This window comes from Micromesistius poutassou (genome assembly GCF_964030765.1).
Source record: "Micromesistius poutassou genome assembly, chromosome: 11".
NCBI lineage: Eukaryota > Metazoa > Chordata > Actinopteri > Gadiformes > Gadidae > Micromesistius > Micromesistius poutassou.
This window is the reverse complement of record NC_140281.1, coordinates 18,649,066-18,674,065: the sequence shown is the minus strand read 5'-3', so window position 1 is coordinate 18,674,065 and position 25,000 is coordinate 18,649,066. Positions and strand designations below refer to the sequence as shown.

General features: G+C 46.7%; 3 protein-coding genes across 4 annotated transcripts in view; 2 read left to right on the top strand and 1 right to left on the bottom strand.

The window, feature by feature from the left end:
- The window catches only part of LOC311355560 (V-set domain-containing T-cell activation inhibitor 1-like), a 204,691-nt gene that overhangs the window by 50,350 nt on the left and 129,341 nt on the right, over nucleotides 1-25,000 (top strand). The gene's annotated exons all lie outside the window — the stretch shown is intronic.
- Nucleotides 2,773-13,223, top strand: LOC311355559 (tripartite motif-containing protein 55-like). Of its 2 annotated transcripts, none has more exons than XM_084475329.1 (8): nucleotides 2,773-3,032; nucleotides 3,622-3,791; nucleotides 5,198-5,378; nucleotides 6,407-6,502; nucleotides 9,442-9,675; nucleotides 10,108-10,130; nucleotides 10,292-10,416; nucleotides 12,438-13,223. In XM_084475329.1, exons 1-8 carry the CDS (start codon nucleotides 2,901-2,903, stop codon nucleotides 12,593-12,595), a joined length of 1,119 nt encoding a protein of 372 aa, XP_084331455.1. In that variant the 5' UTR covers nucleotides 2,773-2,900; the 3' UTR covers nucleotides 12,596-13,223. The 2 variants fall into 2 exon arrangements, with proteins under 2 accessions (XP_084331455.1, XP_084331454.1); XM_084475328.1 differs by having other exon boundaries at nucleotides 5,195-5,378.
- Nucleotides 14,572-15,063, bottom strand: LOC311355564 (corticoliberin-like; the record flags this gene model as incomplete). Its single annotated transcript, XM_084475334.1, has 1 exon — nucleotides 14,572-15,063. One exon carries the CDS (start codon nucleotides 15,061-15,063, stop codon nucleotides 14,572-14,574), a length of 492 nt encoding a protein of 163 aa, XP_084331460.1.

Sequence of the window (25,000 nt, the reverse complement as noted above, 5' to 3'; positions counted from 1 at the left end):
TAATGATTACTATACGTACCTTTGTAGAATCTTCCTCTGCAAAGTGTTTTCTGTAAACGGCAAACTGGCCTTTCAGGATTATCATTAGTATTTATAATTCAAACTAAACTATAAAGATATTATATAATTATTATAGAACTATATTATTATAGAACTATGAAAATAAGTGTCATAATTAGACATATATGTATATATATGTATATAAATATGAATATGTATATATATATATACATATTCTTTGAGTGTTTGTCAGTGAAATAGTGTGTGTCAGTGTGTGTGTATGTGTGTGTGTGTGTGTGTGTGTGTGTGTGTGTGTGTGTGTGTGTGTGTGTGTGTGTGTGTGCGTGCGTATGTGTGCGTGCGTCGTGCGTGAGTGCGTGTGTGTGTGTGTGTGTGTGTGTGTGTGTGTGTGTGTGTGTGTGTGTGTGTGTGTGTGTGTGTGCACTTGAGGGGAACATTGAAGATGCTAAGAGCAGCTCTCCTACCACCTGAGGCCCATGAGAACACTAACATGCTACCAACATAAGATAGGGGTGTGTGTGTGTGTGTGTGTGTGTGTGTGTGTGTGTGTGTGTGTGTGTGTGTGTGTGTGTGTGTGTGTGTGTGTGTGTGTGTGTGTGTGTGTGCTGCGACTGGAAGCTGAGAAGTTGCAGAAGCTAAGAAGAAAGGCAGTGACGGAGGAGGAAAGAGGCGCAGTAATGGAGAGATGAAAGGGCCAGAAGACATGAAGGTTAAGAGCTGGTGACCAGCTGCTTTCCCTTCCAGATTACCCCCGAGAATCACTCAACTGTTCAGATGTCTCCTTCTCCAGACCTTTCTCCCTCTCCGCGTCTGTTTGGTGATAAAAGCATCTAGGGTCATAATCACCTCCTCATTCCTCCTCCTCCTCCTCCTCCTCCTCCTCCCCTCCCATCCCCTCCTGCCCACTTGCCACTCTCCTCTTCTTCCTCCCCTGGTGATCTCTCCTCTTCCTCCTCCTCTCATTCTCTCCTCCTCCCTTGGTGTTCTCTCCTCTTCCTCCTCCTCCTCCTCCTCCTCCCTTGGTGTTTTCTCCTCCTCCTTCCTTGGTGATCTCTCCCCTTCCTCCCGTCATTATGACCACCTATTCGATGTTGTTGTTTTTTGCATTTTGCTGCCACCTTGTGTCAGTTCAAGAATACAGAAATACTTTAATGGTCAGAGTTAATGCAGGTTAGAGTTAGGGTTGGAACACATTATATAACAGTTGTTACTGACTGTATGGTAACACGTATATTGGGGATTATTTGAGTATCTAATTATTTAAAAATGCTACAGTAAAAACATTTGATAATCATCAAAGAGGTACCTGGGCAAATGTTTAACAAGAATATGCGTTATATATGAGTATATGAGTTTGTAGAAAAACATTTCATTTGAATATGAATTTTCTATATCTGACTACTATAGCAATCCATGCATATTGAGTAAGACACAAGTAGGTATTTCAACAAAGGAAAATAAGAAAAAATATATAATCTTTCCCATTTTAAACAACTTTCGTGGCGATTCGAGAACATATTTCTGAGTTTATGAGGCGCACCTGATTGCACCATGAAGTTATAGCAAAAGAGCTTTACAAAGCAATGTAGATGCGCAATCACTTTTTGAAGTGTATTGGCGTGACAGAAGTGGTGTGTGTTGCCACGGTGTGTGTTGAGGGGGGAGCTCCGTCTGAGCGGCCAAACCCGGTCCTGTCCAAGGCACATAAAAGTGCTGCTATCCTCCGTATTATTTCCCTTATAGCATCTAGCGATGCTAGAATCCCCCCACAAGAGGGCGCTGTAGGGCCACGCATTATGCCACGCTTGTTTGGCAATATTAACGGAGGTAGACATTCTGGGAAAAAGTGATTGAAACATTGATTGAGTTGGAAACATTGAGTTGATACGGATGACCTCATGGAGGTCTAGGAGAGAGAGGTTCAAGCCGGGACTCCACTGGAATCTGTCGATGATGGTTCAAATTTCATGGAACATTTTGGACATTCACATGTATTTGCATATTTTTCATATTCTGGTGGGGGAATGTTGCTATATGTGCGAAATGGGAGAACTATATTGCTTTGAAAAACTTGAATGACAATCACATCGATTTGAAACGTGTGACTTTTACCGAATCCTGCTAGAAGTCATCTGACAGAGCTCATGAATAAACATGAGACACCATATTCGTCAGGACCCCTGGAGCGTAAAGACCGCCACTGCATTCTACCAATGAATACTTATTTTTAAAAGTAGGCCTATTTTAATAAAAAAAGATGATGGTGGTAGATGATGAAAGATGGTGGTAAATAGTGTTAAATTATATTATTATGTCCTATAAATGCATGATTTTAATTAACATTAATAAGTAGTGAACTAGTCATTAAACCCTCATACACACATGTCCTATGAATACAGGATTTTAAATAAAAATTAAAATATGAAAAGATTCACCACTTATAACAGTAAAGATTCAACACTAATAACAGTAAAGATTCACCACTTATAACAGTTAGTTACACTTATAACACACACACACACACACACACACACACACACACACACACACACACACACACACACACACACACACACACAGACACACACACCAGCCCCCTCGTGCGGGCCGGGCCCCGCTATCAGCTGTTCCGCCCCAGCTCTCCACCGTCCAGCCTCCCTCTCTAATATGGTCCGTGAACATGGCGACCTTCTGCGTGACGCCGCGTCTAAAAACAGACCTGAGGCCAGCCGGTCTACTTTGGGACCGCTGGCCCTCAGGAGCGACAGCGGGACACAGGGCCGAGGCCTGCCGACACTCTCCGTCCCGTTGATCCCTGGGAACCTGGACTCATCTAGTTTCGGTTTTAGTTTGATTGCTTAATATTGAAGGTGTTAACGATGGACACCACCATGGATAACCTGGAGAAGCAGCTCATTTGCCCCATCTGCCTGGAGATGTTCACCAAGCCGGTGGTCATACTGCCGTGCCAACACAATCTGTGTAGGAAGTGCGCCAATGATGTTTTCCAGGTAAGCAAACGTCGATTAATAACAATGTCTCGCTGCTATTTTAGACCCTTCGGTAAACGGCGTGTGTCTGCAGACCCAGGCGTGAGTAGCCTATATTGTGTTTACTCTCTCTGATTGTTTGATTTGTCCACACGAGTCAACATCTCCTGTCCACCCAAATGGCCGTCGCCCCCCCCCTCCCCTCCTGCGGTGTAAACGCACTGAACCCTGCGTCATCCCATTAGACAGACAGACAGACAGACAGACAGACAGACACTTCATTCATCCGCTTGGGGATACTCAGGTACCCAGTAGGTCACAAAGTCAGTCGACTGACAATTGACAAACAACAAAATGGAACAAACACTAAAAGTCAATCAGATAAGTCAATAAAAAGTGAGCAATATTGCTAAAGGTAGATATAAATAAATAAATACTACACAACTGCACTTTGTCCAGTGTGTGTGGGGGGGCAATATCCCCGATCAGAGTCGTTTGTTTACCGGTGGATTCCCTCATCGTTTCTGTTGACTGTTGACTCTTCCTCTTGCCTCCTGCCTCTGGCTCTTGCCTCTTCCTCTTGCCCTCTCGCCTCTCATCTCTGCCCCAGGCGTCGAACCCCTACCTCCCGACCCGGGCGGGGGCCGTGACGTCGGGGGGCCGCTTCAGGTGCCCGTCTTGCCGTCACGAGGTGGTGCTGGACCGGCACGGGGTCTACGGGCTGCAGAGGAACCTGCTGGTGGAGAACATCATCGACATGTTCAAACAAGGCTCTACCAGGTGAGACAGACAGGGCTGGACCAGGTGAGACAGACAGGGCTGGACCAGGTGAGACAGACAGGGCTGGACCAGGTGAGACAGACAGGGCTGGACCAGGTGAGACAGACGGGCTGGACCAGGTGAGACAGACGGGCTCTACCAGGTGAGGACTCAGGTGATATCAGCTGGTCGCTACAGACACAGATACAGACACAGACACGCGCGCGCGCGCACACAAAGCGCTTTACATAATGTATGTGTGCGTGTGTGCGCGCGCACGCGTGTCTGTGTCTGTATCTGTGTGTCTGTGTGTGCGCGTGTGTGTATAAGCTCACATCATCAAGATAACACTTTCTACTCTATTGCATCAATAAAGTGATTATTAAGTCACAGACCACATTCATTCACGTCTTTCTTTCTCATATTCTACACTTATTATGGTAATTAACGATCCTGTGTTGAGGTTTTTGAGTTGAGCGACACCCGCCATCACATAAGTTCTGGAGGTCAGGCTTTGTTTAGGTTTGTCCCCCCCACTCACCCCCCCCCCCCCCCCCACCCCACCCCCCTCTCCAAAGGGCAGCAGGTTGAAGTGGAAGTCGGTCACGTGTCAGTAGGCTTTGCCTGCTCCCTTTCTCAGCCTTGTTTTTAGCACGTAGCATTTCACTATCAGCGGGCCCCACGCCGGGGGCCCCTCAGCCCGGCCGAGGAGGCGGCCGCCCGGAGCTCTCTGGCTCTCTGATCTACTGTACAGATGTCTTGTGAATGACTGGTGTTTGACCCGGTGTCACCGCGGCGTGCGGCGACATTCGATCCGCGGGCCGCGTCCACCACACAGCAACAACAAATAAACGAGCTGACCATGTATCAGCTCTCCGGCTGTGATGGATTGTTCTGCCGGACGTTACCCCCCCCCAAAAAAAAACACCCATTTGTGACAAAATAAGATTAAAGGCTGCGTTCCAAGTTGCATACTTTTTCTTTTTACTTGTAGTACGTACTGTAGCTCCCCTTACAAAGTACCAGTACTGGTGCACACAGCATGCATACACAGCTGATGTCACTGATCAGCACACCTGTAGCGGCCCCCCCGTCGAGTTCCACCCACTCCGTCGATGTGACGTGTCTTCTGCTGCAGAGGATTGTGGGGCAGAAGAGCCTCCAGCAGAGGCCTAAAGCATGTCGGCTTGGCCTCCAGCAGAGGCCTAAAGCATGCAAAATGGTCGACCATTTTGCAGTATTCAAGCCGGCATGTATGACAGCATCCTGGTATATTGGGCATACTGCATTTTCCATAATGTGTATCGGGACACACTGAATCTGTTTCTGCCATACTAAATAGTACGGCAGTACGGGTATTGGAACGCAGGGAAAGTCTTTGCTGGTATAATCCTGCGAAGGTAACGTGCGTTTTATCCGTTCAGCAGCAGCAGCAAGCCGGAGCCGGAGAAGCGGGAGGAGGTCCCGACGTGCGAGGTCCACGCCGAGGAGCGGATCAACATCTACTGCGTGACGCACGGTGTGCCCACCTGCTCCATGTGCAAGGTGTTCGGCGCGCACAAGGACTGCGAGGTGGCGCCGCTCACCAGCGTCTACCAGACCCAGAAGGTCAGTCATCGCCGACCCCCAACCCCCAACCCCCAACCCCTGAACCTGTGCTGTGTTCCGATATCCATACTTCCATGAGTACACTTAACCGTAGTACACTATCCGCACTCCCCCCGCAATAGACATCCCGCTTTGACCGGTGAACCCTTTACGCCTGGCCGCTATAAAAAGCTATAAAAGCTACAAAATGACTCCATTAACGCAGGCTATGTGGAAAATGCGGCAACCTTTCAGTACACTTCTTTTCGCCCCGATCTTAATTGGAACGCACTCGGTACTCAAACTAAGTATAGTAAGTGCAGGAAGCTTGGACATCGGAACACAGCACTGAACTCTGAACCCCCGAGCCTCAGCCCCACCACGGATGTCCTGTGAACTTTGTGAACCTTCGACCGTCAGCGTTAGAGAAGAAGTATGAGGATAGATTATTAAGAGTAACAGAGGTTACGCGACGTTAGGATACTGTCAAAATAACATTAAAAAGAAAATCTTAATTCACCATTTCACAGCATGCAAGACTATGGCCCTGTCCCAATACCTCCCCTAACCATAGATTTTTGCCCTAACCCTATATTTTGCGCGTTCCCGTGTAGGGGTAGGGTGTCCCATTACTGTAGGGAGCAAGGGGGAGTGCTATTTTGCCCTTATAATCAACCCTCAAAACGTAGTGAGGTCCGATGCAGGCTTAAAACAAAGTGGAAGAATTACTGTTGAGGGCACTCCAAACCAAGTGGAAGTTTTAAGGGGGGATAAATGGGACAGGGCCTGTATCCACACTGAATGGCGTATTCAGCCCATATGGCTGAAGGAGAACTCCTCCAGACTCCGTGTGTGTCTCCTACCTCCAGACTGCTGACTGCAGCGGTCTGACTCTGAGCACCAACACTCCGGACCAGCTCGCCATCTCACAGCACGCCGGTGGTTCCTCCCTCCATAGCGCCCCTCCGTGCCTTATGGCCGCCATATGGCTGAAGGGGAGCTCTGTGTGGTGTGTACTGCGCTGCTTTATGTGCGTTCTGTCCTCCCAGACGGAGCTCAATGAAGGGATCGCCATGATCGTCGGCAACAACGACCGGATGCAGGGCATCATCAGCCAGCTGGAGTTGGCCTGCTCCACCATCGAGGTCAGTGGCCGGTGTCTCCCAGTGCATGCTGGGCCGTTAACTTACCGGCCTGCTCCACCATCGAGGTCAGTGGCCGGTGTCTCCTTGCTGCACGCTGGGCCGGTCGCTGACACAGCAGGGGGACCTCGGCGCTCCTTAAAGACTCACGCACCCCGCTCACCTTTCTGCCTGTATACACTTTTTACTGCTACTGTTACGCTGGCGCTGCATGCGTCTTTACACGTCTGTGACAGCAGAGGTCAAAGTGCAAGTGAAAGTAAAGTAAAGTAAAGTAAAATCGAAATGAATCTTTTCTTTTGAGAGCTAAAAGAGGCTTTCTCCGTCTCTCTCGGACACGTGCAGGCGGCCTTTCGTTCCCTGTGCCGTGTTGTAACGTCTGTAGCGCGTAACACACAGCATGCTCTCCTCTTAGCATTCTGTAGCCGCAGACAGCGGGGGACAATGTACGCTTGTTGATGATTGGCGGAGACAGCCCTCTGATTAGTCCCACACACCACATTGTAGAGGTGGAGGAGGATGATGAAGATGATGATGATGATGATCTTCCCCTACATACACATCATCATCTCTCTCTCTCTCTCTCTCTCTCTCTCTCTCTCTCTCTCTCTCTCTCTCACACACACCCCAACTCATACAGGGTATACAATTCTGGACACAGACAGTGTCTAACATCTACCCATCCCTCCCTGACCAAGCACACCCTCCCGCACACAAATGCACAAATGTGTGTAAAATAGCAGCAAAATAAAAACAATAATGTCCAGAGGTAGTGTGATCCGTCGTCACGGGGGGGAAGGGGGATGTGGGATGGCAACGCACCAGGGAGAGTGCGTGACACCCTCTGTGGGTGACAACCTCTCCCAGTCGCAAGACACTTGATGGCCAAAGCTGCATTGACGTACCGTCATCACTCTCTGGTGGACCAGGAACCATTCATACAGATTGGCTCTGTTTATGTGTGTGTGTGTGTGTGTGTCTGTGTGTCTGTGCACCTGTATATGTTTTTTTTGTATTTCTCTATGTAACATGACATTTTTATAGAGCTGTTCCAAATACTCTACACAAGACAAGACAACAAATTATAGGCCCAAGTGTTTTGGTGTGTGTGTGTGTGTGTGTGTGTGTGTGCCTGAAAGAATGTGTGATTAAGTAAGCTTGTGTGTGCGTACATGCATACGTGTGTGCGCGTGTGTGTGTGTGTGTGTCCAATCCATGCATGCGTGTCTCTATACACGTGCCTTCACACAACCTTTGTGTGTGTGTGTACTGTGTGTGTCTCTGTGTGTGCGTGCATGCTATGTGCGCCGGAGTGTGCATACACGTGCCTCCACACAACCTTCCTCTTCCTGTGTGTGTGTGTGTGTGTGTGTGTGCATGTGCCTGTCTGCGTGCGTTCATGCATGTGCATGTGTGTATATGCACGTGCCTCCACACACCCTTCCTCTTCCTTTGTGTGTGTGTGTGTGTGCGTGTTTGTGTGTGCGCGTGTGCTTGTCTGCGTGCGCCTGCGTGCGTTCATGCGTGTGCGTGGGTGTATATACAGGTGCCTCCACACAACCTTCCTCTTCCTGTGTGTGTGTGTGTGTGTGTGTGTGTGTGTGTGTGTGTGTGTGTGTGTGTGTGTGTGTGTGTGTGTGTGTGTGTGTGTGTGTGTGTGTGTACAACGATGAGCAGTTCCTGGGGTTTAAAGTCAAGAGCAACGGGAAATTGGACAATAGAGCAGCGGGATTTGGAGTTAGGTCAGACTGGCTTGACCTTAACGACTTATGCCATCGAAATTGACTACGACTTGAGTGGGCAAGGCCAGACAGCACAACAATCACACTTACAGACATCATTGCGGACCCACTCATTTACCCCCGCGCAACTTATGAGCTCAGCGACGAGCGTTGCGAGTTACCATTAACAACGGCAAGAGCTGTCATCCTCTCCATGAAGCGCACACAAAGCGCGCAACACTGGAAAAGCCTCAGACTTCAGGGAAAACTTGCATGCTTATCATTCGTAGATCAATCCCTCTCTCACACCATCTACTCAAACGTGTCGATCGGCGAGGATGTTCTCATCTTTACTATCAAAGTCCGCCTCCAAGTACTCCCGACAAAATCTAACTTGGTATCCCTCCAGCCACGACCCACACTGCATTCTCCATCCTACCACCGATGACAACGAAACCATCGCATACGTCCTGAATGGATGGAATTTTTACAAAGGCCTGTACATTGCAAGCCATGATGGCTTGAGGCTGGTGGACCTAATAACACACAGGATTAAAGAAGTACAAGTGCAAACAACAAAGATATACAAACACTCTGCAGTTAAAATAGACTGGATCAATTGTGCACAAAATAACAATACTACTTTCAGTAATATACCAAATACCCCTGATATTACCATTCTAGATGTCCCCAATAAGAATGTGACTATTGTGGAATTAGCATGTTGTTTTGATTTATATATGGACATTTGTTTCAACACTAAGATTTTAAAATATCAACCACTGGCTAACAGTATCACAAATCTTTTTGTGATAAATTAATTGTTTTTATTTTTGGAAGTCTAGGACATGTTCACAAGCTTGTATTGTGTGGGCTACAACACTGTGGACTGAACAAACCAAATGCAAAAAGACTTGCAAAGTACTGCTCCATCTCTGCCACAATAGGCAGTTTAGCAATCTGGAGAAGAAGATGCAATGTGTATCCATGATCAAAACAGTTGTATTAGCATAAGGCATTCTCTGTTTGGTCAAGTCTGCTTAGTCCTGCAATGCTTCCATTAATGTTTGGATCATTTCTACCTCCCCACTTGTTACGATCCACATAAAAGTATTAAACTGTGTGTGTGCGTGCGTGCGTGCGTGCGTGCGTGTGTGTGCGTGCACGTGTGTGTGCGTGCGCGTGTTGTGTGTGTGTGTGTGTGCGCGTTCTTTACTGCAGGAGAACAGCAGGAGGCAGAAGACCCTGATCTGTGAGAAGTTCGACACGCTGTTCAACGTGCTGGAGGAGCGGAAGCGGAGCCTCACCCAGCGGGTGACAGCCGAGCAGGAGGAGAAGCTGCACTACATCCGGGGGCTGACCCAGCGCTACGGGGACCACCTGGAGGAGAGCTGCCGGGCGGTGGAGACCGGGATACGCACCATGGAGGAGCCCGAGATGGCGCTCTTCCTCCAGGTACCGACCACAGAGCTCCGCTGGTTCATTTCAATTGAACCAGTAGAGTCATTGTATTGTCTCAAAGGGCTGAACAGGCCATGTGTTTATGACCCCCCCCCCCTCTGACCCAAGCCCCCCAGAGGGCAAGAAAAAAACTCCCTTAATTAGCAAGGAAGAAATCTAGTCAGGAGTGCAATGGGTGCCATGACATACATACGTACATACAGGCAGAACATTTTAAATGGGCGAAGGGGTGCTGGCCGGTTCACCATAAGGAGAGTCCAGGCATTCAGTAGTCACTGCGATAGGCCAGGCATCCAGTCACCGCAACATGACACATGATCCACACATTCAGTATCAGTGGTCACTGGGAGGACTGGTCACTGGGAAGGGTCACCAGTGAGGACTATATTTTCTTACCCTGCGTGTGTCTTTTGTTTCCCTCCAAAGGCGGCGAAACCTCTCCTGAAAAAGTGAGTTTGCAAGCGTTTTTTTTTTTTTTTTTAGTTTTTTAAAAGTCGTTCCTAATTGGGCGAACCGTCAGTACTGAAGTACAGACATAATAATAAGTACAGCCGTAGTAACCCCTGGGTTCAGTACAGAGCCGTAGTAACCCCTGGGTTCATGATGTCAGACTGACAGACGCTGCGATCACCACCCACCTGGACAAGGTGGAGCCGGGCTACGAGAACATGGATCACTACAGGGTCAGCTTCAGCAGGGAGGACCGCGCCCTGCGCACCATCGACTTCAATCACGGTAGACACACACACACACACACACACACACTCTCTCACTGACACACTCACACCCACGCACACACACTCACTCACTCACTCACTCACTCACTCACTCACACACATACACTCTGTCTCTCACTGACACACACACACACACACTCACTCACTCACTCACTCACAGTAGCGTGCGGTGACCCTAAATTTCAGTGGGGCAGAAACTACTGGCATATGACGGACCACACCCACAATTTACATGTTTTTTTAATATGTACATATTATATACATACATAATATTGTATTATATATCATTATATATATATAGGCTTCACATCACTCACACTCGTGGTCTATAAATCTCCTTGTCCTGTTGTTTGATGGCTAACTTCTCTTCCAATTTTAACCTCTCAAGTGTTTTTTTTAACAGAAACTCAACACTGTTAATCACAGGTGCAACACCACTCGCCATATCTGCCTCTGATATAGAAACGACGAAAGATACTGGTGGAATAATTTTAGTTAAAACAACAACAGTTCTAGAATATAATTATATTAATAATAATATATAAATTTTAAAGGTGCCTTTCAAAGCTCTCAAGGACGCTGTACAGAACATAAATACAATCATCAAACAGTTAAAATAAGGTGGACAATGGGTGATTGTGATGTGGTGATGTGGGAAGGTAAGATCAGGGGGGTACGCAAATATGAAAAGGTGAGTTTTGAGTTTTGATTTGAACTGTGATATGAAGTCAGTGTTGAGGATGTCAGGGGGTAGTGCATCCCAGAGCAGGGGGGCAGAGCGGCTGAAGGATCTGCTCCTCATGGTGGTGAGACGGGCGGAGGGGACAGTGAGGTGAACAGAGGAGGAGGAGCGGAGTGCACGGGAGGGAGTGGCAATTTGAATGAGGTCTGTTAGATATGTGGGGGCAAGATTATGGATGGCTTTGAATGTGTAGAAGAGGATTTTAAATTGAATGTGTAAATTAACCGGGAGCCAATGAAGCTGGTGAAGGATAGGGGTGATGTGGTGAGAGGATGGTGTTCTAGTAATGCGTGCTGCTGAGTTTTGAACCAGTTGGAGTTTATGGAGGGTTTTTTGGGGGAGACCGAAGAGGGGGGAGTTACAGTAGTCAAGCCTTGAAGTGACCAGACTGTGAACGAGGATGGCAGTGGAGTGAGGGGTGGGCCAGAGACAGTTAATATTGCGGAGGTGGAAATAAGCAGTACAGTTGATGTTGTTTATGTGTGATTGGAAGGAGAGTGCTGTGGAGGATGACACGCAAGCTCTTGACCTTAGGGGAGGGGAAAGCAGGAGTGTTATTGATTGAAATGGAGAAGCTGTTGAATTTGGAGAGTGTGGATTTAGTACCAGTGAGAAGAAACTCAGTTTTATTGCTGTTTAGTTGTAGGAACTTAGAGGAAAACCAGGTTTTTCGGTCGGAGAGACATTCAGAAAGGTGTGATGGAGGAAGGGATGAGTCAGGTTATGTGGAGAGGTAGAGCTGGGTGTTATCCGCGTACAGGTGAAAGTGAATGTTGTAATGACGGAAGATATTGCCGATGGGGAGGAGGTAGATGATAAAAAGTAGGGGCCCCAGGACCGAGCCTTGGGGAACACCTGTGGTGACGGAGGAGGGTTGGGAAGTGAAGGACTTAAGTTTGATGAACTGAGTGCGGCCTGAGAGGTAGGAGTGAAAAAATGTGATGTGAACAGACCAAAAACAGTGGAAAGCCTACAGAAACTATAGATAGTTAATGTGACAATCACATTATTAAAAATAGACTTAGAGCAACGATTTACTGAGGAACTATTTTTGCTTTTGCAAGTAGTTTGCTGCCCCACCTGCCCATATGGACGGCACACGCCTGGTGACACACACACACACACACACACACACTCTCTCTCACTGACACACACACACACACCCACACACACACACACACACTCTGTCTCACTGACACACACACACACACACATAGAAACCCTGTTGACTCTTGTCCCCCCCCCCCCTCCTCCATAAAACCTTTCCTGACCAACAGACGAGGAAGACGACGAAGACGAGGAAGAGGACGAAGAGGGGGTCGACGTGGACCCCGCTGGCAGCCAGGCGGTTGCCACGGCTACGCCATCCCAGCCCCTCCCCTCCTCACAGACTAGCTCCCTTCCTAGCGCCCCCAAGACCACCTCTTCAACGTAGCGGTGGGCTCCTTTAACTCAGGGGGGGGGTAGGAGGTGGGAGATAGGTCGTTTTTATGAAATAATTTTTACTGTTCCACTTGACTAAAACGAGAGACTGTGTTCCCCTGTCTCAGAAGGAGCACGTCTTCAGGATATAGACCCTGTGTGTGTGAAGAACGAAGTAGAAGTGATTCTGTGATGAGGTCCCTCAGCTGAGGTTCTTTGTCATATAAAGTGCCTTCTTCCGATTGGAGGATTAGTTAAGTTTTGTTATTTGTGAAAGAGAAATGTCAGGTCAACGCGTGACGCCAACGTGCCTGGCTGAACTTCCTCAACGACAACGGTGCAATCTTTTCAGGGGTGCACTCCTTGTTAGTCACTTTTTTGTACACATAAACTGAGACCCTTTTTATCAGTTGGATTAGCACAAGATGGCCGCCTAATTGGTCCCCGTTCTCCACGCACCACTGGTGACATTTACCTCCGTTCACGGCCCACAGAGAGAGCCTGCTAGTCTCCACGTTGTTATGACGTGTTATGAACGTTCTCCCCTCGGAGAACTCATCTGGCCGTTATCAATCCTTTTTAATTGTCATTGGGCACTCCACCGTAAACAGAGAATAAACTTTGTTACTCATTCACTAAAAGTGCGTTCTGGGTCATTTCTGTTATTTACCGGTTTGCTTGCTGTGTACCCATTCGCTTTCACCTTATGTTTTATCGGTATGACGTAGGGAATGGACGTGTTTCATAGAGGATTTCTCTCTCTCTCTCTCTCTCTCTCTCTCTCTCTCTCTCTCTCTCTCACGCTCTCTCTCTCTGTGGTTCTGTGGTTCGTCCCTCCTCCTCCTCCTCCTCCTCCTCTATTGGCATCCTCAACTTTTTCTATTTTTTTAGCAGAAATCTGTTGATGAATCGCTTCAATCTAAGGAGGGGCTGTGAGATGGTTCAGGAGTGAGTCACGGCTGCAGTGTGTGTGTGCGTGTGTGTGTGTGTGTGTGTTGCACCAGTGGGTACACACACGGGGACAGTGGGTCAGGGATCCACCCAGCATGGTGTCCTCCCTCGCTCCATCAGCGCTGGTTTCTGGTTGTGGTTCTGCGGGGGAGGGGGGGGGGGGTGCAGTAATAATATGACTGTTGGGGATCAGGGGGGTTAGGCTTTAGATGAGGGGGGTTGAATGGCCATCGCCCGGTCGCATGTGGACGGTATCTTATCTGTTACGTCATCTCGGTTGCGGTGTTGCTGGTTTAGTTCATTTACTTTCACAACGTGATGCATCAGTGGTCTTGTTAACACCCAGCAGTGTCCTACCATCCGTAGCCGTTTGTAGATTGAAGAATATAGAATATAGAATAAAGAATGAAGTACAATTCATCACATTTGATGGACTGATATTTCTCCATCAATAGTCAGGTCAAAATAAACTGAATCTTATGCGGGAAGAATATGACAAACACATGTGATGAATTGATTTGTCTTCAGTTTATTTTGACATGCCGCTTGATGGATTACTGATTTACCAAAATAAGTTCCCCAAAGTTGATGAGCCGAAGTATTTAATGATATCCACAGAGATAGGGAAACGCTGCTTTTCATGTTTTATTAAAAAATATAGATATGACTTTCTGTCAACAACTGGATGCTTGTCTTTTTATTTACAAACTTAAATAACAAACACATTGAAATATTGGATTAATCAAACGCGATATGTAGTATATTGACCAGGTCGCATTTCACTTAAAAGAGAATAAACTTCGTATGCTCCGGTATGCCAACATCACCACCGAGAGGGCGTTGAACCTACAACCTGCGTCCAGGTTGTAGGTTCAAATCCATCTCCAGCTCTCCTCGCTGTCTCCTCACTTTCAGGGTTTCATGGTAAAAGCTTTCAAATCAAATCTTCAGATTAGAGAACGGTGACACGTAAAAAATAATAAAATATAATATATAATAAATAATAAAATATATATTCGGCGGCATGGCATCCGGTCTTCACTTCCCGAAGAGTTCCATCATGCGTCTGTTGTTCTGCGCCTGCACAGCCAGCTGCTCCGCCCGGGACATCTCCATCATCTCCCGCAGCAGGTGGAAAGTCAGGTCCAGGGAGATCGGCGGGTCCTCGGACCGCCTCTCTCGCTCCGTCTCCCCGTCCGGCCGGGTCTCCAGGCCGGCCGTCAGCGCCCTGATGCTCCCAAACCTCCGCTCCAAGAGACGCGTCAGCTGGAGGCGCAGAGCCCGGGTATGCAAGGGGTCGTCCCGGCCGGGCAGCATCATCCACGGGGACCCGAGGGACACATAGCTCGGGTCTGCCAGATGGACGGAGTACTCCTCCCCGAGGCGCGTGAGGACGCGCAGGGGTTGCGGGTGTGTGGACTCGGGGTTCGGCGACGCGGGCACGCCGGCGCGCTCGAGAGCCCTACATTCATAGCGCGGGAAGAAGGCAACGAGCAGAATCACGGTGGCGCCAAGGGCATTGAGCGTCATGTCCGGAGAGCGACAGGAATCTGCGAGGAAGAGGTAAATGTTAACTTTTACAGGTGCAGCTAATGAGAGACTCGTGCCCCTTAAGTGCGCGGGCATGTGCTGTGCCGTTTTACGCATGCATGGTCCTCATCGGCGCATGGGTTGATTAAACACAACACAAAGGTGAAATATCAACATATATTGTGTGATCTGGTGTCCGTTTTCTCTTACAACAGGCGAAATGTTAAGTTAGGAAAAAAACATCTATTTAGAGAAATCCATCTCATGTTTTATAAATCGTTATTATAAGTTCGCTTATGTAAGGTCCGTAGGCTATCGTTTATTCTGTGTGACTATCAACCCGAACCCTCAAACATCCCTCATTATCCCTTAAAATAGATGAATACAAAGGTTTAAAACTTAAAAGAATGAGTTAAGACGTAAGACGGACGTACCTTAAATGGTGGTGTGAGCTCCAGCCCAGTCGCCTCCGTGCCAGGCAGTATGCGGTGCTGTCCTGTAAAGAACCGAGCCGAGCTTGAGTTCCTCCAGCTCAGGAGTCTTATATACCCGGACAAGAGAGCTCAGGAGCCTTATATACCCGGACCAGAGAGCTCAGGAGCCTTATATACCCGGACCAGAGTCACGCTCCGTGCGCCGATCGGTCTGCGCCGGTGCTGATGGGTGGAACTTGAATGAACACCTCTGGGGAAAAAAGTCCTATAGGTGCTATGAGTCAGAGGTGGAGCTGTGAGGCTGCGTTTACCACTCTGCCTGTCTGTCTGTCTGTCTGTCTGTCTGTCTGTCTGTATGTCTGTTTACCATTCTGTCTGTCTGTCTGTCTGTCTGTCTGTCTGTCTGTCTGTCTGTCTCAGCTCTGTCTGTCAGTCTGTCTGTCTGTCTGTTTGTCTGTCTGTCTTTGCTCTGTCTGTCAGTCTGTCAGTCTGTCAGTCTGTATGTCTGTTTACCATTCTGTCTGTCTGTCTGTCTGTCTGTCTGTCTGTCTGTCTGTCTCAGCTCTGTCTGTCAGTCTGTCTGTCTGTCTGTTTGTCTGTCTGTCTTTGCTCTGTCTGTCAGTCTGTCAGTCTGTCAGTCTGTCTGTCAGTCTGTCAGACTATCTGTCTGCCTGTCTGTATGTCTGTTTACCATTCTGTCTGTCTGTCTCTGCTCTGTCTGTCAGTCAGTCAGTCAGTCCGTCTGTCCTGTCTGTCTACCTGTCTGTCTGTCGGCATTGCGCACCTCTTTCTGCATGTGTGTGCGTGTGTGTGTGCGTGTGTGTGTGTGTGCGTGCGTGGGTGCGTGTGTGCATCCGTGCGTGTGTATGTGTGCGTGTGTGCGTGTGTGTGTGTGTGTGCGTGTGTGCGTGTGTGTGTGCATGCGTGTGTGTGTGTGTGTGTGTGTGCCGCCCTGCCACTCGTCCTAATGAAAGGCTGTCCTGATGCATTAGGGTGAGTGACGGCCGTCCCGCTGCAGGTCTCTGAGTGGCTCAGACCTCCAGAGGACCGCCACCTCTTCATTCATTACAGGGGCCTGTTCCCCTCACCCCCCAGCCTCACCCTCCAGCCTCACCCAGCCTCACCCCCCAGCCTCACCCAGCCTCACCCCCCAGCCTCACCCAGCCTCACCCAGTCTCACCCAGTCTCACCCAGTCTCACCCCCCAGCCTCACCCAGCCTCACCCCCCAGCCTCACCCCCCAGCATCACTCAGCATCACTCAGCCTCACCCCCCAGCCTCACCCCCCAGCCTCACCCAGCCTCACCCAGCCTCACCCAGCCTCACCCCCCAGCCTCACCCAGCCTCACCCAGCCTCACCCAGCCTCACCCCCCAGCCTCACCCCCCAGCCTCACCCAGCCTCACCCAGCCTCACCCCCCAGCCTCACCCCCCAGCCTCACCCAGCCTCACCCAGTCTCACCCAGTCTCACCCAGTCTCACCCAGTCTCACCCCCCAGCCTCACCCAGCCTCACCCAGTCTCACCCAGTCTCACCCCCCAGCATCACCCAGCCTCACCCAGCCTCACCCACCCAGCCTCACGCCTCCAGCCTCACCCAGCCTCACGCCTCCAGCCTCACCCAGCCTCACGCCTCCAGCCTCACCCAGCCTCACGCCTCCAGCCTCACTCACCCACCCAGCCGCCTCCATCCAGCCTCACCCACTATGGAAGAAAATTTACCTTACATTATTATGCTAACATACACTTTTCATCTGGCCTATATGCTATATAAAATAATAATGGTGAAGAAAAGCTTAAGAAGATGAAGAAGACTTAACAAGTCACCACTCCTCTCTAACTGTGGCATGGAGGGTGCCATAAGGTCTGTTGATTAACTTATCTGTGTTTACCCACTAATGTAGAGGTCAAGGATCAGGGTGACCTGAGGCTAGTCTAGGGGCAAGGACAAGCCGGACACCCCATTCTAGTGTCGTACCTGTAAACATGGTGTGTGCAGGAGATATTGTAAATAACAACATCCTCGGTGGACAGAAAGGGAGATATAAGGAGGGGCTTTTGTCATTCTTCTCTTTTGTCATTCTTGCTCCGGTCTCCTCGAACTCTCTTATTTAAGTTATAGTGTTAAATGTGGTTTATCTACCACACCACCAGCCTCACCATCCCAGCCTCACCCCTCACACACCCACTCGAGCCACGCCCCTGCTTTCAAGGGAGTCTGTCTCTGGTGTCTGTCTCCGCCACCTCACCTCTCTGTCTCTGTCTCTGTCTCTGTCTCTGTGTCTGTCTGTATGTCTCTCTGTCTGTCTCTATTTCTCACTTTTTCTCATTCTTAAACACCTACACCAACACACACCAACACACAAACACACACACAGATACACTTCTCCAAAATACTTAATAATAAGCACACCGCATGGGAAATCAGTTCGGAATTTGAGTCAAAGGCAAAACATTTTTTACATTTCTGACTCCTCTGCCTCTGCTATGATAAACGTAAAAAAAGGAATCATTTAACGGAGGAATAATCCTTCAAAGGTAAAGCAGGGGTTCCCACTCAGGGGGTCACGGCGTCTGGGCCAGCGAGGAGAATGAGGTTTCCCCAGTGGACTCTCAGACTCAGTGCAGTGAAATCCTCCCTGGATGTCCTCCCAGCCCGCTTTCATAACACGGAGTCGACCCAGGAAAACCCAGGGTGGAGATGACAGGCTTACATCCATGTTTATCTAGATATATAGCTCTATGAGTATATCGAGATATAATAGCTCTATGTGTGTATCTAGATATAATAGCTCTATGACGTAGAGCTATTATATCTAGATATATGTAGAGTCTACGTATATCTAGATATAATAGCTCTATGTGTGTATCTAGATATAATAGCTCTATGTATATCTAGTTATAATAGCTCTATGTGTATATTGAGATATAATAGCTCTACGTTTATCTAGATATAATAGCTATATAGCTATACTGCTCTGGGTGTTCACCGGCTCCCAGATGGGTCAAAAGCAGAGAAAGAATTTCCCCCAAAAAGGGATAAATAAAGGATAACTTAACTAACTAACTTAACTATATGTGTTTATCTAGATACGATTGCTCTATGAGTATATCTAGATATAATAGCTTTACGTGTATAGATATATTAGCTCTATGTGGTCATCTAGATACTGTTTACTAGCGCTATGTGTAGATATAATTGATCTATGTGTGTTTATCTAGATTAAATAGCTCTATGTGTTTATCTAGATATAATAGCTTTACATGTATATCTAGATATATTAGCTCTATGTGTATATCTAGATATAATATAGATAGATATAATAGCTCTGTGTATATCTAGATATATTAGCTCTATGTGTATTTCTAGATATAATATAGATATAATAGCTCTGTGTATATCTAGATATATTAGCTCTACGTGTATTTCTAGATATAATATAGATAGATATAATAGCTGTGTATATCTAGATATAATATAGATAGATATAAAAGCTCTGTGTATATCTAGCTATATTAGCTCTATGTGTGTATATCTAGATATAATATAGATAGATATAATAGCTCTGTGTATATCTAGATATAATATAGATATATATAATAGCTCTATGTGTATATCTAGATATAATATAGATATATAATAGCTCTATGTGTATATCTAGATATAATATAGATATATATAATAGCTCTATGTGTATATCTAGATATAATATAGATATATATAGCTCTGTGTATATCTAGATATAATATAGATATATATAATAGCTCTATGTGTATATCTAGATATAATATAGATATATAATAGCTCTATGTGTATATCTAGATATAATATAGATATATATAATAGCTCTATGTGTATATCTAGATATAATATAGATATATATAGCTCTGTGTATATCTAGATATATTAGCTCTATGTGTGTATATCTAGATATAATATAGATATATATAATAGCTCTGTGTATATCTAGATATATTAGCTCTATGTGTGTATATCTAGATATAATATAGATAGATATAATAGCTCTGTGTATATCTAGATATATTAGCTCTATGTGTATATCTAGATATAATATAGATAGATATAATAGCTCTGTGTATATCTAGATATAATATAGATAGATAATAGCTCTGTGTATATTTAGATACACATAGCTCTATGTTTATATCTAGATATGGCTCTACATATATATCTTTTCATCTTTACATATGGTGCAGAAGTTGTCATTTTTTATCAGTTTGTGGTTAAACCCAGATCTCCGCGCGGTTCTGTCGACTTTGTTGAAATCGGTTTAATTTCCTGTGATTTCTGCTCCTCCAGGGGAGCTGTCAGCTCCCATCACCGGAACACACCGGCACACACGCTGCCCGACACGAATAGAAGCCCTCCGCTGAGGGAGCCATCGCTCCTGGACTACTGGTGTCGGCTCCTCTTCCCATCACCCCCCCCTCGCCCCAGTCCCCCCAGTCCCCCCCCAGTCCCCCCCCCAGTCCTCCACCATTCAAGTCATCCCAGGAAAGAGACGGGTGAAACGACGGGGAAACTTCTCTGTGACGTAGAGGCTTCAGGGTGGGGGTGGTGGAGAGAAATCCATCTCATGGAAATCAATCAATTTATTTAAATTCAGTTCAATTCAATTCAATTCAATTCAATTTATTTAAATTCAATTTATTCAATTCAATTTATTTAAATTCAATTAAATTAAATTAAATTAAATTAATCTCATCTTATCCGCGGTCGGTCGCTGGGGTCGCTGCCCCAGACTTCCCTTTCCCGGGCCAGGGTTGAGGTGTACTCTCTCCCCCTAGTCCTGGTCTCCCCCGAGGTCTCCTCCCCACTGGAGGTACCTGGAACACCTCCCTAGGGAGGCCCCAGTGGGCGTCCTTACCAAGTCAATTCAATTCAATTCAATTCAATTCAATTCAATTCAATTCAATTCAATTCAATTCAATTCAATTCAGTAGGGGTGTAAATCTGAGCCTTCATGACAATTCGATACAATATAGATTTCTTAAGCCAACAATTTGATTATTTTCAATACTTCAGAATTCCCCACGATACGATTCGATTCGATACAATTCGATACGCAATATTTTTTACATTATATCTATTAATATAATATCTATCAAATAAATCAACAAAAAAAATGTATCCTTTGCCTTTTATTGAGAATACAGAAACAGTATTCTATACACACGTCAGTGCTCACTGTGCAGGTCTAGTATGGCAATTACTCTTGCGGACGAATCGATGCATCGAATCGTCGGCTGTATAATCGATTAACCGATACAAATCAATTAATATTTACACCCCTACAATTCAGTTCAATTCAGTTCAATTCCAGTTCAATTCAATTCAATTCAATTCAATTCAATTCAATTCAATTCAATTCAATTCAATTCAATTCAATTCAATTCAATTCAACTCAATTGTATTTGCATGGCCCGTAATCCCAGTTCCAGTCTCAAAGGGTTTAACAGATTGTATATTTATGACGCCCCCTCACCCTAAACTCTCTTAATCAAGGAAGAAATGGTAAAGGAACGCCGAGTGGGGGGTCCCTCCTTCCAGGGAGCGACTCTGTTTTTCGTAGGCGGAATCCGGAAGAAGTCCCGCCTCAAGAGTTAGGATTGGACAGGCAGCCTGTCAGTCAAACTCGCACACTGACTCCTAACCCTAACCCTAACCCTAAACCTTAACCCTAACCCTAACCCTAACCATAACCCTAACCCTAACCCTAACCCTAACCCTAACCGTAACCGTAACCCTAAACCTAACCCTAACCCTAACCCTAAACCTAACCCTAAACCTAACCCTAACCCTAACCCTAACCCTAACCCTACTACCTAACCCTAACCCTAACCCTAACCCTAAACCTAAACCTAATCCTAACCATAACCCTATCAGAGAAATGCGTTTCACTAACGTTAGTTTTATATACATTACAATTTAAGTTACCTACCCTGCGGTCACGTCACAGATTTTCACAGATCGGATCAGGGATTTAAACCAACGTGATTGGATAATCTCCGGCTACCCCCTCATTAATATTCATGATTCTTCCGGATTCCGCCTACGAAAAACACATTTGCTTCCAGGGAGGTTAGGACTGCAATGGGGGCCATGATTGACATGCAAACATCTTAAATAATTGAGTTAATTAAAAAAATATAAAAATAGTGTTTATTTATATTTATTCACAATTCTCCCGATGCATGATGGGTAAAGACGCAACCTTTGACACGGACGCCGTGTCTATCCCCGCCGCGGGGTCACCATGACGACAGGCTGAGACGAATCTGTTGCATCACACACGGCGCCAACGTCAGAGGCGACGAACAAAAAACAGACAAACAGCCCGGCAATTAATTTCGAATAACGACGGTTGCCACGGCAACCAGATTTTTTTTTTTTCCTTTTTGCGATTGATCATGGGACTTTTGGCGGTGCGGTGGAGGGAGGGACAGACGCTGAGACAAACACGACCGGGACCATGAGCCGCTGGTCCCCGGTGGACACGGCTGTGGACCCTGGGTGGGTTTCCTCTCATACCCCAGCCCTGCTGCCTCCTCCTCTCCTCCTCTCCTCTCCTCCTCCTGGCCTCAGCCTCTCCTCCTCCTCTCCTCCTCCTGGCCTCAGCCTCTCCTCCTCCTCTCCTCCTCCTGGCCTCAGCCTCTCCTCCTCCTCTCCTCCTCCTGGCCTCAGCCTCTCCTCCTCCTCTCCTCCTCCTGGCCTCAGCCTCTCCTCCTCCTAGCCTCAGCCTCTCCTCCTCCTCTCCTCCTCCTGGCCTCAGCCTCTCCTCCTCCTGGCCTCAGCCTCTCCTCCTCCTCTCCTCCTCCTGGCCTCAGCCTCTCCTCCTCCTCCCCTCCTTTTCTCCTCTCCTCTCCTCCTCCTGGCCTCAGCCTCTCCTCCTCTCCTCCTCTCCTCCAATCCTCCTCTCCTCCTCTCCTCCTCCTGGCTTCTGGCGGGGGAGACCAAGCCGTCTCGGCCTGTGTTTGGGATCAGCCGGTATTCTGTATTCAAAGAGATGGCTGCTGTCTACACACTCGCACACACACATGCCAAACACACGCACACACATGCACACACATGCACACACACACACACAGGGTGTCGGGTGCCTGCGCCTCAGAACCGTAGCCTTTGAAGAGTGAACATAGAGAGTGAGAGTGTCTCTACACTGTCACTAACATGTTCAATGAAGACAAACTGGTACACTGTTCCTCTCCTCTCGCTGACAGGTGAGGAGGAAGCCACGCCCCTCTTAGTGCTCGCCTGCGAGTGAGCGTCCTTCTTCATGACCTTTGACCTGAATGACCGAGTCATGAGTCACTTTGGATAAGTGAAGTGTTGGATAAATAAAGAGAAGTTGAATGGACAATATAAATCTATGATTTGGCAAATGCGTACATTATGCTTTAAATAAATGAATCATCAATCTTGAGACATAAGTGGGACAATCTGTTGTTTAATGCCACCCCTGCATGCTTTATATACAATACTCCCCTCTTACAGCTTTGCCTAGAAACAGGTTTCAGCCAGTATGGGATTTGTTTGAGTACATCTTTCTGAGACGTTTTCATCCCCTTAAGGATCTGTCAGACTTAAGGTCTGTCCATCTTAACCCACGAGGGACTTAAAACACTGAAACATTGACATCTTTCTTTGGCGTGTTCTCCGAGCTGAACGCTGTAGTTTCTCCACTGTGGATTATAAAAGGTCACAGCACTGGTCTGACATTAGGAAGCATTTTGAGCATATTTTAAGCATTCAAGCATCAAATATCCTTATTGTGTTTATTCCCGGCATTTGTTTTTTATATCTTGGGAACACACCCCTCTTCCTCTGTCTGTCAGTTGTTGCAAGGATATAAAGATCCCCCCCCAGCCCCCCGGGATTAGTTAACCAGATGATGTGAAAGCATGAATGGAGAGGGATCTATAAATGGGCTTCTATTCATATATTGTTACTGGTGGATTTGTAGTGGTGTGATGGTGAGGGTTTGACAGCCGGTGAAACCCACTGGTTTAAAAACAGGAATGCCATCGTAGCTCGAAAAAGATACGACTGTACAGAGAAAAACATTTTAATGAAAGACGCTGAGAGAGCAGATATTGATGAAACAATAATAAAGCAAAACTAAAATGGGAATGAAAATATAAAACAGTACATTGTTGGCATGTGTAGATATGACACGTATATGACATGCAGATTAAAGCATAGCTTGGAAAATGCGGAACATTAAATAAGTGTATTAACCTGAATCTGAGCCTATTGATTAAATCCCTCTTTCACATATACAACAATGTGATGAAAGAATTGAAGTATTAGGTCATTTATTTATTTAAAGACATTCTTTTGATTCTTTTTGTTTTCACATACTTTACTTAACCATAATGTGTTTTAATACTACCTTCAAGCTGTCGATGTTCATCTTCACTCTGCGTTGGGCAGCAAAGTGAAAAGATTGCCGCGTTGGGAAGAATCTAGGACACAATCATTTCACCAAAACGGCAGCCAATTTCATTACATTTTGATAACACTTTGAGCGGAGGAGTCATCCGAATGCAATCCAAGAACAATGTTTTTAAATTTTACTTCGCAAAACTACCGTAAGCTGAATTCTGCGATATAGGCCACCGAAAGTGCGTTGATGTGAAATGCTTCAACTTAATGAAGAGGAAAACGTTTTACACTCTGAGAATTGCCTACAGTTTTTATTGCTCCTCATGTGATTCGGACGAAAATAAGCCAAGGACGTAGACAAACGTTATTCTGTTCCACTAAGTCTTTAGGAGTAATGAGCAACATATCTCGACATCGCTTGCCCAACTTTGATTCTTCCGTTATTCCAATCTTGCTCGGTCTGCGGTGAAGATAAGTGCTCAGAACCTCAGTGCGTCAGCCATCGCTCCTCCTCAGTCTTGCCCTCGCTGTGGTCTGTAACAGCTTTGGATCAGAGGGGCTGATGTGTTTTTATATGAAGCCAGGCGGAGGGAAGTGGTCCAGCCCAGACCCGATGCTTCGCCTCTATACCCGGAGGTAACGCGGCGTTCTGAGCAGCAGGCAACCCCAACTTTTACAACCACAGAGCTGCAGTGAACACAGCCTTTCAGGAACTTACAAACATGGCCGTCACATAGAAGAAAGAAATCCCAGGGGTCTTGTTTTAAAGCAGATGTATGTTTCTAATTGGTTTCTTCTGTATAGATTTCACTCTTAACCTTGTTGACCTTTTGAACCTTGTTCACAAAGTTTACAACAGTATGGTATTGTTTGTTATGCAACATGCTTGCTTGCTACAAGAGCCCCCATGATCTGATCACCTTCCTCTTTGGCATTCGTCTCGTGCTAATTACCTGAGTGACATCGCTAACAATTCTCCAGGAATGATCCTCTCTTGTCTCAAAGGTCATAGTTCAAAGGTCATGCTCCACTGAGGGTATTCTAGAGCTCTAACCAGGTGATGGGCAATAACACACACCACTTTAAGATGGGGTTGTCC

Excerpts from the sequence above, each read along its gene's own strand:
- LOC311355559 (XM_084475328.1), top strand. The coding sequence starts at position 2,901 with ATGGACACCACCATGGATAACCTGGAGAAGCAGCTCATTTGCCCCATC. Across the intron at positions 3,033-3,621 it reads GCGCCAATGATGTTTTCCAG|GCGTCGAACCCCTACCTCCC; the intron begins GTAAGCAAACGT and ends TCTCTGCCCCAG. Across the intron at positions 9,676-10,107 it reads AGATGGCGCTCTTCCTCCAG|GCGGCGAAACCTCTCCTGAA; the intron begins GTACCGACCACA and ends TTCCCTCCAAAG.